Source organism: Akebia trifoliata, chromosome 11, assembly GCF_017979445.1.
Source record: "Akebia trifoliata isolate Shusen 1 chromosome 11, ASM1797944v1, whole genome shotgun sequence".
In the NCBI taxonomy this organism is placed as follows: Eukaryota; Viridiplantae; Streptophyta; class Magnoliopsida; order Ranunculales; family Lardizabalaceae; genus Akebia; species Akebia trifoliata.
In genome coordinates, this window is record NC_141385.1 from 39,714,326 (window position 1) to 39,728,820 (window position 14,495).

At 35.4% G+C, this 14,495-nt stretch overlaps 1 protein-coding gene and 1 non-coding gene across 2 annotated transcripts; one reads left to right on the forward strand and one right to left on the reverse strand.

Annotated features, from left to right (window-relative positions):
* Positions 1-6,492: 6,492 nt before the first annotated feature.
* On the reverse strand, positions 6,493-12,487 carry LOC147391603 ((-)-germacrene D synthase-like). Its single transcript, XM_086457691.1, has 7 exons — positions 12,356-12,487; positions 11,903-12,182; positions 10,126-10,453; positions 8,941-9,159; positions 8,705-8,843; positions 7,322-7,570; positions 6,493-7,126 (listed from the first exon to the last, which is right to left on the reverse strand). The coding sequence occupies exons 1-7, from the start codon at positions 12,485-12,487 to the stop codon at positions 6,830-6,832; spliced, it is 1,644 nt and encodes a 547-aa protein (XP_086313817.1). The 3' UTR covers positions 6,493-6,829.
* On the forward strand, positions 6,544-6,667 carry LOC147391604 (U6atac minor spliceosomal RNA). Its single transcript, XR_015170370.1, has one exon. It is a non-coding gene; the product is annotated as a U6atac minor spliceosomal RNA (small nuclear RNA).
* Positions 12,488-14,495: the final 2,008 nt, after the last annotated feature.

A 14,495-nucleotide genomic window follows, 5' to 3' on the forward strand; every position in this document is an offset into this window, starting at 1 on the left:
TTTAAGTGGTGACCCATTAATTTAAGTGGGACTCACATGATATTTAATAAAGAACCCTCTATCGGGGATCTTGAAGAATTAAAAATATAATTTAATAAAGAACCCTCCATTGAAGGGTTCTCCAAAAATTTTAAAAATTCTCATTTTACATAAGTCAAAATTCAAAAGTTAAAATTCAAATAAAACCTAAGTGAAACAACTTAACTTTATCTCTAAGAGACCTAATCAAAATCCTAATATCCAAAAAGCTCTTTAAAAATGAGTCTCCTCCACCTAAATTCGTAGGTCAAGAAAAACCTTAGGAAAGAGATGCCAAAATTTTTCTCAAGACTTCCCAAAACTCTAAATCTAAAGCCTTAAGTCCATACCTAATCTCAAACCCTATTTTTTCACTTAAAAAAAAAAACCTGAAAACTCTAAAAAAAATTCAAAAAAATCAAAAAATATTCAGATCTAAGAAAATAGAATCTCATCTCAGAGATTGAAAACAAATATAAGGATGGAGATAAAAGTAGAAAGATTCACATAAGGAACGCTCTCCGCCAATTTATGAGGAAATCAACCGTCGCGTTCACCTAGATAAAGAAGGTAATCTTTTTATTTTGATTTTTAGGTTGTTTTTTCTTGCAATGTAAAATTTTTAAAAAAAGTAGAGACCGGCGTTCGCCGAGCAGGATTGGTACCTAACACCTTCCAATCCCGTAACGTGATCTCCGGACCTTTTTTTTTTTTTGTAGTTCAGTACCTTTTACCCGTTTAAAGTCATATTTTGATTCGTAGACTGTAAAATTAGGTGGCGACTTCCAAAAAATAAAAAGCGGATCCACACCCACGGATCAATGACACTTTCACAATCCAACTAACTAGTATGAGTTCATCTCTCAAAGCCCTCAACTACACCTCAATTCAACAATTCATTTAAACACCTAGATAAACCGTATGATAACATAGGTATCTACATTTTGTCTATAAAAACCAAGTTACCAAGCTAAATGAAAGGGGGGGGGGGGAGTGGATAAGTTGGGAATGGGATTGGTTGGAATTGGGTGAGTTGAAAGTTGACTAGCTAAAAGTCTACAAGTAAAAAAATACTCTACAAGTTCACTGTAGATCTTCTCTTTTATTCATTTTCTTTCATCTGAATATTAACAAGATCGTCGAAGGAATGTTGCCAAATCCCACACCGAGGTCTTCAACCTTTTATAGTCGTCTCCAACCATTATGGATAGGAGAAGGTTATTCGAAAAAAGCTTGATCAAAATCAATGGTGAAATAAAGATCATCAACACCATCCGAAAGAAAGTACATTTGGAGGAATGGAATGATAGATTTGGAGGTCCAACTCAAAACCAACTAGCAATGAGTGGGGAGGCCTAGGAGCTTATATGGAGAGAGACAAGGCAATTTGTGTCCGATGTGGGACTAAACTCAATAGGCCCCCACATGTGTAGACCAAACTAAGCTATAACACGTGGAGATATGAATTGGGTGACATGGAGGAGAGAAAGGCCCACACCATAAGAACTGATAATGGGTATGAATTTTTTAGCACTAAAATGCAAACTTATTCCATGAAAATGGAATCATGCATCACCACTCTTGTGTTGGAACACCCCAACAGAATGGGTACTTGAAAGAAAACATCGCCATTTACTCGAGGTTGCTTGAGCACTACGATTCGAAGCAAACTTACCACTGCATTTATGGGGTGAATGTGTCCTAATAGCTTCCTACTTGATCAAAAGATTACCAACACCCTTTTAAATAACAAAAATCCTCATGAAGTCCTTTTCCACTCCCAACCCACTTACAAGCACTTAAGGATCTTTGGTTGTATGTGTTAAGCCCACAACACCTTTCATAAACACAAGTTTGATCTCCGAGCTCGACGATGTGTCTTCATGGGCTATCACTATGGCCAATGAGGCTACGAAGTTTGTGACCTTGAAACCAAACAAACATTCACCCACCGTGATGTGTAGTTTCAAGAAAACATTTCCCATTTCACATAGCTCAAACAGCCACAAAAGAAAATATTGTCATCCCATTGCATATTCAAGACCAACCTCCATCACAGCTCAATACCCGATCTTCCCTTTGGCATAGTGCAGCTGTCATGGACACAAACACCACCATCCACCCATCCCCTACCGGTCTCATTCCTTCAATAACTACACCAACTTCATCCCTAGGTCATGTTTCCTTTGTTCCCACCATTAATGGAATCCCTATGCCTCTTAGGTGTTCCACACAAGAATGCATTCCACCACGTTATCTTGCTGATTTTGAATGCTCCGTTGTTGCTCAATGCCCATCTCCATCATCCTTTGACAAACTAGCTAAGAAAGGTACTCCATATTTCTTATCCAACTATTCATGCTATTCAAATTTATCGTCTTCTTATCATGCATTTTTCAATGCCATTACTTCTGATGTTAAGCCTCACACCTTTACCCAAGCAGTTAAGGAGGCCCGTTGGCAAGATGCCATGGCTCATGAGATAAAAGCATTAGAAGAGAATCATATATGGACTCTTACCTCTCTACCACCAAATAAACATCCTATTGGTTGCAAATGGGTTTACAAAATCAATGCATGTTGATGGTACAATAGAACGCCATTAAGCCCGTCTTGTTGCTGAGGGATACACCCAACAAGAAGGCTTAGATTACCATGAAACTTTCGCACTTGTTGCGAAATTGGTGATTGTTCGTTGTCTTCTCGGTCTTGCCGTTTCAATTGGGTGGCCTTTGCATCAATTAGATGTCAACAATGCCTTTCTCCATGGTGACTTAGAAGAGGAAGTCTACATGACTCTTCCTCCTGGATTCTCACAAAAGAGGGAGCCATGAGTTTTCAAGCTATTTAAGTCTTTATACAGACTCAAGCAAGCTTCTCGTAATTGGTTCACAAAATTTTCTGATACTTTGCAAGATTAGAGATTTAAATAGTCCATGGCTAATTACTCGTTATTCTCAAAACTGTCTCCCTCTAGTAAGACTTTTGTCTTCATCTATGTTGATGATATTGTCATCATCGGTGATGATCCTCAAGCTATTGCCCAATTAAATGAATTCTTGCGTAACCGATTTCATATGAAAAATCTTTGTACTTTGAAGAACTTTCGTAGAATTGAAGTAGCCCATTCCAAACAAGGCATCTTTCTCTGTCAACGGAAGTATGTCTTGGACATTTTGACTGACATGGGCTTATTGGGAACAAAACCATCTAATTTTCCTATGGAACAACATTTACGATTGTCTGACAAAGGAGATTCTTTATCTGATCCATCACAGTATCGTCAACTCATCGACAAGTTGATTTATCTCGCAACAACCGAGCCTGATATTATCTTGTCAATATATATCCTTAGCCAATTTATGCACCAGCTTAGGAAACCTCACATGGACGCTGCCATACATGTTTTACAGTATTTGAAAGGCACTCCAGGAACCGGTATTCTACTCTCTTCAGCCAGTGCATTACATCCCATTGATTAGTGTGATTCTGATTGGACCAGCTGCCCTTCTACCCATCATTCTACTATCGGTTGTTGTATCCTTTTTTGAGATAGTCCTATATCTTGGAAAATAAAGAAACAAAATACTGTTTCTCGTTCAGCCGCTGAAGCAAAATACTGTTTCTTGGCATTCCTCGTGACCAACCAACTACTCTTTTTTGCGACAACCAAGCTACTCTTCACATAGCTGCTAATCGAATCGAATCTATCATGTGAGAACCTAACACATCGAAATTGATTGTCATCACATGCGTGAGAAGCTCCAAACCGACATTTTACAAACCAGTTATATATCTACCCATGATCAACTAGTTGATGTGTTCACTAAAGTTCTTGGACGTGATCATTTCCATCGTTTGATAAGCAAGTTGGGCATTTTTAATCTCCATGCACCAACTTGAGGGGGTGTATTAGCATGATCAACCAATCTAGCAATATCAGACCTCACAAGACTCCCTGTAATCAAGGGAAACTTCTATTGTAATTCCTATATTAATATAGGCAATCACTTTTGGAAATCTCTGCTATAATTTCCTTATGTGTATAGGAATTCTTGTTGTAGTTTCTATACTTGTATATATCTCTTCAATCAAGAGATTCATTTTGTATCCATACTTGTATATATCCCAATTGTAATGGAGTAAAACTAAACATTTTTCAAACTTTACATGGAAGGGCCTAAAAACCTTTGCGTTGAAATCACCTACCACCGGAAGATTATCTAATAAGTCAATTGCATTCTTTAGCCCATCCCACAATTGTCTACATTCTTGGATCTCTCAAGTTGCCTAGATAATGCCAATCTTCGTTGGAACATTCTTCATTCTTGTTGGGTTGGGTCTACCTCATGTGGGCCACCCAAGAGAAATAAGGGAAAAAGCCCATTCAATTTGAAAAAAAAGAAAAAAGAAAAGAGGCAGCAGTTGGTTCTTTAGTGGGGGCAGCTGTTCTTGGGTTTACAAAAAGGGAGAAAAAGAAAATAACAATGTTGAAAGAAAAAAAGAAAAGCAAAGGGGTGGACTTTTGAGAGTTAGGGTAAGAAAATCAAAAGTCAAACTTTATCCGATTTGGCTCAAATTTGGCATGGAGAATCCTTGCAACAATCTCTATAACTCTACCGAGTTATTTTTCAAGATTAGCTTCTCTTTTCAACTCTATTGAGAGATTTCATTGGTGGGACCTAAACTTTTCCCTTTTTTGTTTCTTGTGAAATCCATCTTTATTAGATGATGTTTATTATATTGTTAAACCAAGAGTAAGTATTCTTGATGCTGATTGTAATCTTGTGAGCCTCTAAATTGATCTTGAGAGAATTTTGGTGTAACCCATTATTGTTGATAGTGGAAGATTTGGGTGTGGACTACCGAGACAAGTCCCGTGATTTTTACCTTTACTTTGAAGGATTTCACACTAAAAATCTTGTGTTACTTGCGGTTGTTTATTTTGCTTAGTTGGATTATCTTGCACTTTGGATTGACGTTATTTGGTATAATGGTGGTGTTGATATTGATTGGATATTTTTAGTTTATTTTTATCACTCAAAGTAGGAAAGGGTTTAATTTTCGTTGTGATTATATTACACGTTGTATGGTAGTTATTCCAACAATTCTAACTCCAAGATAAATCACTACCAGTACTTACCACAAGCTTTATTTTGGATGAATCCTTGTACCATAAAAAACAGATAAATAAAAAATTTAGCCTCTTTTTATTCAAAAAATTTATCCTGAATTTTTTTGAAAATTTGACTCATACCTTGACATGGGTTCCAAGATGGCCATGAATAAGGGATTTAAGGCATTCTTTATTTTCTTCAATCGAATTTGGGATGAGGAATTCAAAATTCCTCTTATATTCCAAACTAACCCAAACATGGAAAAACGATTTAGAGGGGATTCTTCGATCGGGTCTTCTTTGGCAAACCCATGTTCAACTAGGACCTTCTACTGATTCTTTTCTTCATTTGTTCGACCACTAGCTGTGTCTGGGTTGTAGTACAACAATTTGACATCGAACTCATGAGAGAAAGATTCCTCATCTTCAAACCCATGAAATATCCCAACAGTCGAGTTCAAGTCATCTTTCACAGCATTGTCCTAAGTCTGAACCCCCTCAATTAATAGAATCGGATAGGGTTGTGAGCTTGAGAAGGATTTTTGCTCGCCATTCCCTCTTGAAAATCCATTCGGAATTTCACATTCTTTAACTGTTTACTGAAATAATTAAAGTGGGGAAACATTTACTCTATTATAAAATAGGAATTTTCCCCCCCAATTTAACCAAAATATTTTAATTAAAAAAAATGGTTACTTACCTATTTCTGAATTAAAATAAAGAGTGTATCGTTTTCGAAAAAAAATTATTTTTTCTCTACCGTTATTTGGGAATTTCCCTAGTCCCAACTTGGATGGGTAGGACTGGATACGATTTTGGTGTCAGTGCGTAAATTAGCCACCACATTTATTTATTTATTATTAGCATCAATACACAATTTTGGGACAACTTCTTCAAATAACAAAATTTTCAAAAAAGAATCCAACTTCTCAATTTTATTATTTTTCCTAATAATATTAGTTTTAGACCCAAAATTAAACGTTTTATCCCCTAAATTTGAAATTGGGTCAGTACAAAAGGTATCCAGTAGATAATTGCTTATGTTGATAAGTTTCATTGGATTTCAGGTCCATTTTGCATTCAGAGAAGGCAATAAATTAAGTGGCGGAGGCATTGGCATCTCTTGTTGGCAGGAAGGAAGAACATATATTATTTCTGAATGAAAATGATGGGCAAAAAAATGGGGCAACACTTTAGGCTTTCCAAATATTCTTCCATCATTGTAAAGTAGGATGTATACCCAATAATCTTGTATTTTATTTTGCAATTCGTAAATTAAAACCACTGCACTTGCTAAGCAAACATAAAAAATAAAGAAAAGATATGCAAACTAGCTAGGAATTATCACTTTTTAATAATTGTAGAAGAAGCTATTTATTGATAAATCTTGGCTGAATATTACATGAACTGTGTTTGTAGAAAGGAGGGACGGTTGGCATCTCCCCTCACAGGGATGAGAACAACCTTTGGACGCGTATTTATAAATAATATTACATCAACCAAGATATGGAACTAACTTAATACTAATATTCTAATTGATATATTCTAAATATATCATTCTCCATCACAGCTTTCTATTTGTAATTAGATATACTGACAGTGATACAATGTATCTCATGCACCTTAAAACAGTACATTTTATTCTCCAACAATAATAACTTAGAAAAGTCGCTAGCTTACAAATTGAACTTCCTATTATGGAATGCTAATAGGATTAACAAACAGTGAGGTAATGTTTTCTTTGGTACAACCGGTTGCATTAGTGTATCCTTCCTCTCGTCGGAAAAAGACTTCTGCCATACGTGCAAAGTTGAGAATTGGCTTAAGGAACACTAGAGGGAATGGATTTTGTTTGAGGCATTCTTGATTTAAATCTTTCCATTCAATTGTGATAAGTTTTTGTATCACATCGCATGCTTCTTTCTCTGTAACGCCATGTTCTACCATGTAGCTCGCAACACTCGAACCAGCTGCGCCTCTAGCTTTTTCAATCTTCATTTTTTTGCAAAATAGACATTAGATGCCATGAGTGCATGCATGTTGTATATTCGATGCATTTTTTACAAAAATAATGGATATGAACACAGTGAAAATTTATGGTTGTGAGTTTCACAATTTTCAACTCCAAAGTTTTGGTAAATCAACCTACATTTTAACCAAATGACAGACATTAGAGATATGTCTAACCTCATCAGTAAGCATGTCGTCAAGGAGTCGACCAATTTGAGCAGCAGACACAGCTATTTTGGGGACACTATTGAGCCAATCAAATGCTTCCTTTGTTGCCACTTCTCCAATGCCAATAAAAGCTTGGACACAAAGCATAGGGTACGCAGTGGACATTGTAGCAACATTCAGATATTCGTCAAAAGTTGGCGCATAACCTGTATAATACCAATTGGCTTCTTGAAAGCTGGCTCTAACCCACATTTTCATCTGGTATTTAATGTTACAACACTAAATATGTCAATATAAATCTAAATGCCATTAAAAATTAAAAATAAAATATGTAAAAGTTCGGGTACCAATAAAAGTAAACGAAAAAAAGGTGAGTTAAGGATATGCCTCCACGTCTTTGATCAAATGACCTAGATCTTCTTCTCAGAGACTAGTGTAAATGACCTAAATGTCCAGATTTACATCCTCTAACCAAAAAAACACCTTGATTTTCTCAAACCAGTCATCTTTCAGATGTTAAATAGCCAATCTAGTCTTAAATATTCCATTCATATTTGATGTCTCGTAGAAAATCCTTGATTTTTCTACCCAAAATGCCATCATTCTACTTCTTGAAAATTCTGTCAAGGGGTATCTCTAACATTGACCAAAACGTGGAAGTGGCATGTCATCAATTTGAAACATAGGGGTATCTCTACTATTGACTAAAACATGGGGGAGGGGGTGCTTTCTTCCCCCTAGTTCTACTCGAGGATAAATTCAGAGATATTTACGAAAACCTGACCAACTTTTGACAAATTTACAATTCAGGTTCACAGTTCATTTTAATAACCAAAACATCAAAGGCAACTATATCGAAGGTTTTAAAGTGACAATTTTGCAGGTCTAAAGTGACAATCTCACAGGTTTCAAGTGACTATCTCACAAGTTTTGCTACATTTAATAGGATCATCACTATACAAACCAGCAGATTGTCCCTTTGGGGGAAAACCAGCGAGTTTGTCACTTAAAACCTGCGATCTCGTCACTTAAAAAATTTGTGATTTCTCAGTCACGTTTAGGTAACTAAAATGCATAATTACCCGAAATTGTAAATTCGGCTCACGAAATGGTAATTTACCCATAAATTTAACAATTCATGTATATAAAAAATTGTAGTAAATTTAACTTTATATCCCTTTGATTTCAAATTAAGGAATTCAGTTAATATTTTAAAATCGAAGGAGTCTAAAGATAAATTCATTACAAAACATTATACACAGATACATAAATTTATTTGGATACATAAATATTTTAAAATCATATCAGAATTCCGATTAAGTAATTTTTTTAAAAACTTTTAATCCGCCTGCATAAATAATGGTAGTTAAGGTGGAATTATATATGTCATACCGATTCTTTTGCGTAGTACACACAGAACGATCTTCCTTCCTTTGTCATCTCTTCTTCAAGTTCTTTGAAGATATCTAATAATGATAGATAACACACAGACATGTATTCTGGTAGCTTATCTGCGGCCGCAATATCCCACCTAAAGAATTTAATTGGTTAATTAAAATTCTTGGCCAGAATGGAGATTTCTGATTTTCATTTAATAAAAAAATAATTACCATTACTTATTTACAAACCTTTCAATTGCATCTGAAAATAATTGAAGTTCTTCAAAGGTACCATACATGTCGTAAACATCATCGATCACAGTTGTAATTGAGATCATTTTGGTCATATGTACTCTAACCATGGAGTATTGGGGCTCAAAATAAACCCCCAATATCCAATAATAACCCTCCACCAATCTATCTCTCGCAAAAGGTACCTTTGTTTTAAAGTCGACATCATTCCACCACCTACCAAGCAAATATCAATGAATCCCAAACATTACACACAGAAAATTAACTGTTTTACCCAAATATATAAAAGTTTTTAGGTATTGGCTATGATTTTAAAATACTTATATATAATTTAGACTATTCTACAAAAACATGCACTGTAAATTGAAAAATTCTCAAAACAATAGACTATTCATTTTTATTCCAAAAAGGGTACAGTACCATTTTCATAATTAAAACATTTTGGCTAAAGAGGGAAAGAAATTTACTGTTTTATAAAGAGGAATTTTATTTTTAACCATCTAGATGAAATAAAAACCGAAAAAAAAATATTTATTGTTTTATAAAATTGAAAAAAAAAAATCTCACTTAAACCAAAATATTCTAGCTCTGAAAATGCTAATTTACTGTTTTTGAAACTAAGATGAATAGTCTATTGTTTAGGGAATTTTTACAATTTTCTCCAACTTTTGGGAATTTCCCCTTCTGTGTTAAAAAAAAAATCTTATAGTGAATTCAGCTTCATACACTTTTTGTTTTTCAAAAAATATATAATTCAATAATTTAAGAATCGTGATAATCTGACTACCCCACGTGGCAAACTCAATCAACTACCTTGACGTGACAAGTTCAGGAACCGTAGATCTGCACTCCTCAAGATACACGGCTGCACTTCCCCGTAAAAAATTCTCTCGAGGAAACGTGTATCCCTAGGAGCGTGGATATATGGTTCCAAACTTGTCACATCAGGTAGTCAATTGAGTATGCCACATGGGGTAGTCAGATTATCATGACTCATATTAAAATCATATCCAATTACATAATTTGATCAAAAGTTTTATTCTTCTATGTATTTTTCACCCGAAAATTAATGTTGAGAAATCATCCAAGGCCTCTTTGATAGATCATTTACCAAACATTTTTCTAATGATCCTTCTCTATGAGATAGTCTAAGGTGACTAATAATTAATGGAATTTAATTACCTTGAGACATCCTTCAGCTCTCTCTGATGCAAAGATTGTAATAGATTGAAATCCAACTTTGCAAGTTCTAGCAATGAATCATTCCTTGTTGTTTCTTCTTCATAGATAGAGATATATTGCCTCGCCTTTAGTCTTGGCATACCTCTGTGAAATGGTAAATATAGCGCATGTTCGACTTCCTCCTTAAGAGGAGAGCTTAGGTGAGTTATCATGGTCGTTAGGTGTGTAGTAGTGAAAATGAGGGCTTCATCCAGTATTTCTTCTCCTTGTACACTAAGATATGCAGCTTCATATAGACCTGTTTGAAGCCACCTTCGGCTTCCTTGAACTTCAAAAACACATCTGTTTCATCACCCAGTTTCCATGCTATCTATCAATATTTTTCTATGCCCTCAAAATGAACTTGACCAAGGCACAAATAAAATGAATACAAATTAGGGATGCATGTTGGAAGGTTGACCTAGGCTCAACTCAAGTGGCAAACCCGAAATCGAGTTAATAAACTCAAGCAAGCATTAAGCTTGACCCCATTAACCTAAACTCAACCTGAGCTTGAATTTCTAAACTCGGATTGAATTTGTTGAATGGGTTGGGCTTGTCAACAAGCCAAATTTTGTTTTGATTAGTAAAAAAAATTTATGTCTTAAACAAGAAATAATTAAAAAAAAAAAACCATAGTTTAAAAATATGTAATTAATACAAAATATTTGTATATTATACCGCCTAGGGTTCGGATTGAACTGGGTTTCTTAAACCCAAATTAACGCCGGGTTTAGTTGTTCTAACATAGGCTCTCAGCTCATGTTCTACATAACTAGGCCTAGGCCCATCCATCATGGATTTAGCTCGGGTCAATCCACACAAGTTGCAGCCTTAATACAAATATTTTTTCTTTTCTTTAATAAGCGTATTATAAACATGGATGAGGATCAAGAGCCAATTAAATGGTTGTCATGTTTCATCCTATATAGGTTAGAAGTTTCGAAATGGGCTGATTTTTTGTGAGGATAATCTCTATGGTGAGGAGATCATCCTCACTAAAAAATCAGCATATTCTAAAACTTCTAATCCCAGTTTACAAGTTGAAAAACTGTGGATTGTTAATTTTTTTGTCAACCCTTTCTGATTGAATTAGAAGTTTCGAGCTGGACTGGTTTGTTGTGAGGATGATCTCCTCATCTTGGAGAACCCCGAGCATAGGCAACAAATAAAAACATAGGTAATCCATCCATAAGAGCATCGTTTCATCCAACCATCCCCACTCTTTTTAAATTTTTTTCCAGCTAAGCAAGAAAGAAATAAATAAGGGGCTAGGATCGATCTCGACCATTTAAAAACATGATTCATTAATTGGGGTGTGATAAATAATTTAAGAAATTGGGGAGTAATAGTAAAAGTTGTGGTGCCAATAGCAACTCTCGTAAATTAATAGAGTGAAATACCGAGACTAAGGGGAATACGAATTTGCTGTTAAGGAATTTATGTGGTAAGCTGATAAACCAATAGCATGGCGCCACATGTCATTGGATTACATGTTTTGAAAGTGGGGATGATGCTTTTTCTTCCTTTATATATTTTTTTCTTCTCAAAACCTGTAATTATTATATATATGGACTAATCCATGTGGTTGCACGCCCCGACAACCACACAGAAGTTTCCCGACGCCCAACAAGGTTGATACACCTATTATTGGTGACTCAATACACCGATCAATGAGGATTCAGTGTATCTCATGCACTGTACTTCATTGTATTTTAAGCTCTATTATAAGGCTTACCTGAAGACACATTATACCCTTGTAACCGTAGCAGAAAAAAACGAAGCGCAATGGTATAGAGATCATCATCATCATCATCATAAAGGTGATTAGTGTGGGCATTATATATAATTTGTAATGCCTCTTCGATCTCCTTTTCAAAGTGATATGCCACACCGAGATGTTGGATAGTGTTGATCAAGTTCATTTGTTCGAGGGCATTTTTTGCAGCAGCTTGTAAAAGCTTCTTCACCTCTTCTTTCAGTACTTCAATTCGTTGTATTGTCTGTGTATTGGATATCTGCATATATCGATAACAAGAAGGGAAGAAAAAAAAAATTATTCTACCATATGACTTGTGGTATACTGTTAACCCTTTTAACTACAATTATGATGATTAGAGTAAGAAATTAAAAAAACAATAAGAATTATTTAAACTGATCTTGGCGGGTGATGAGAACCATGCGTGCTCACCATGTTATTGTCTGTGGGTGACAAGAGGAAGTGATCACCCCATATAGAAGGATGATAATTTGCAGATAGACGGATCACCTCCTCTTTCTTATTCTCAGGAGAAATGGGAGAACAAATCAAGGGTGAACTCATTCTCTCTCTCTCTCTCTCTCTCTGTGTCTATAAAATTAAGCTATACAAATTGAGAGGGTCATTCTTCAATTTATAGGAGTGAATATTGGTCATCACGACATCATCATCTTGATATATCGACATCACCAATTAAGTAATTCCAGTCTAACCACCAAAAAAAAAAAAAAAATAGTATTGATGAGACTTGTTAAGGTAAAGTTGTATGATTTTAAAACACGATATTTCATCTTGTCCCCATCGATGCCAAGTTGTTTCTGTCAAGTCTACTTGTCTCGAACAAGATAAACCAGTTTAACTTAGTTTATAATATTTATTAATATATATTTATATTAAAAAAAAGAGGTGTCACAAAGATGACAAAATGATGAGGTGTCACACACATTACCGTAGTAGCTTTTCCGCGAGATATGAGTAAAAGGCATCAACAATTATGTGCACGTCACCTCTGTGTCTCCATTTGTGTCATTCCAGTATTTTCCTTCAAAAAATTATATGAGTTGTGCCGGAGTAACATTAAAATTGACATGGATTCTCACATTCCTGATGTGGAAGTGCACACGTAGCCATAGATGATTTTTACTTGTATCTAGATGACAAGTGTCTATGACTCCATACATACATCCACATCAACAATGTGTAAATTGATGTCAATTTTAATGATTCTTCATCATTTTTCAAATTATATTTATCTTCCGTCACAAAATGGTACATTTATTTAATAAAGAAATAATTAAATCATTAAAATAATTATCCAACGTATGTAAAAAGGATGATTACTATCCAAAAGAGATGATCCACGCAAGGACTATACATATCCCGCTCATTCTTTAACGATCCTAAGGTGACCTGAGCAAGTTTTGCTGTTAATAGAGACAATGTCATTAATTCAAAGAATAAGTTTGACTAGCTAGGATGGGATCCAGCAATAAAACCTTGAGTCGCGCTGGGGCACAAGATTTATTGTGATTCTCACAATTCTAACGTGGACATATATACATAACTGTAGATGATTTTTACTCGTATCACTCACCAAGAAACACATCTATGATTATGTGCCCATCCCCCGTCAAACTTGTGAGAATTGCAATAAATACTTTGTGTTATTTCAGCGTTTTCCAAAAACTTTGAAGACTAGGACATAAGCCCACCGTACATTAAATTTTATATATAATAATCATTAATTCAAGGAATGCATTTGACCAGCTAATAGAGGCTCCTGCCATAAAAACTTTGAAGACTAGAAGGACATAAGCCCACCTTACATTAAATTATGGGTCCCGTTCGCCACCCTTAGTTTTACCACACACTTTAATAAACGCGTTTTGTCTTACATGGGTTAAAAGTTTCGGAATGAGCTGATTTTTGGTGAGGATGATCTCTATGGTGAGGAGATCATCCTCACCAAAAATCAGCTCATTCCAAAACTTCTAACCCCATCAAAATTGATTTACAAAAAATGAACGGTCCACGATTTTTCAACGTGTAAACATGGGGCTAAACATTTCGGAATGGGCTGATTTTTGGGGAGGATGATCTTCTAATCATAGAGATCATCCTCACCAAAAATCAGCTCATTCCAAAACTTCTAACCCATGTAGGACAAAAAACGTTTGTTAAAGTGTGTGGTAAAACTTAGGGTGCTGAACATTTCCCTTAAATTATATATATATATAGAGTAGCGTTCAATGGCCAACAGTTTGGCAAACATTTTGGCAAACACTTTGGCAAACACATTTTTCAAAACATGGGTTAGAGGTCTTGGAATGGGCTGATTTTTGGTGAGGATGATCTCTATGGTGAGGAGATCATCATCACCAAAAATCAGCCCATTCCAAAACTTCTAACCTCATCAAAAATGGTTTACAAAAAATGGACGGTTCACGATTTTTCAACTTGTAAAATGGGGCTAGAAGTTTTGGAATGAGCTGATTTTTGGTGAGGATGATCTCCTCACCGTAGAGATCATCCTCACAAAAAATCAGCCCATTCCAAGACCTCTAACCCATGT

Excerpts from the sequence above, each read along its gene's own strand:
- LOC147391603 (XM_086457691.1), bottom strand. The coding sequence starts at position 12,487 with ATGAGTTCACCCTTGATTTGTTCTCCCATTTCTCCTGAGAATAAGAAA. Across the intron at positions 10,454-11,902 it reads AGGGTATAATGTGTCTTCAG|TTCAAGGAAGCCGAAGGTGG; the intron begins GTAAGCCTTATA and ends GTGTTTTTGAAG. Across the intron at positions 7,127-7,321 it reads ACGACATGCTTACTGATGAG|ATTGAAAAAGCTAGAGGCGC; the intron begins GTTAGACATATC and ends AAAAAAATGAAG.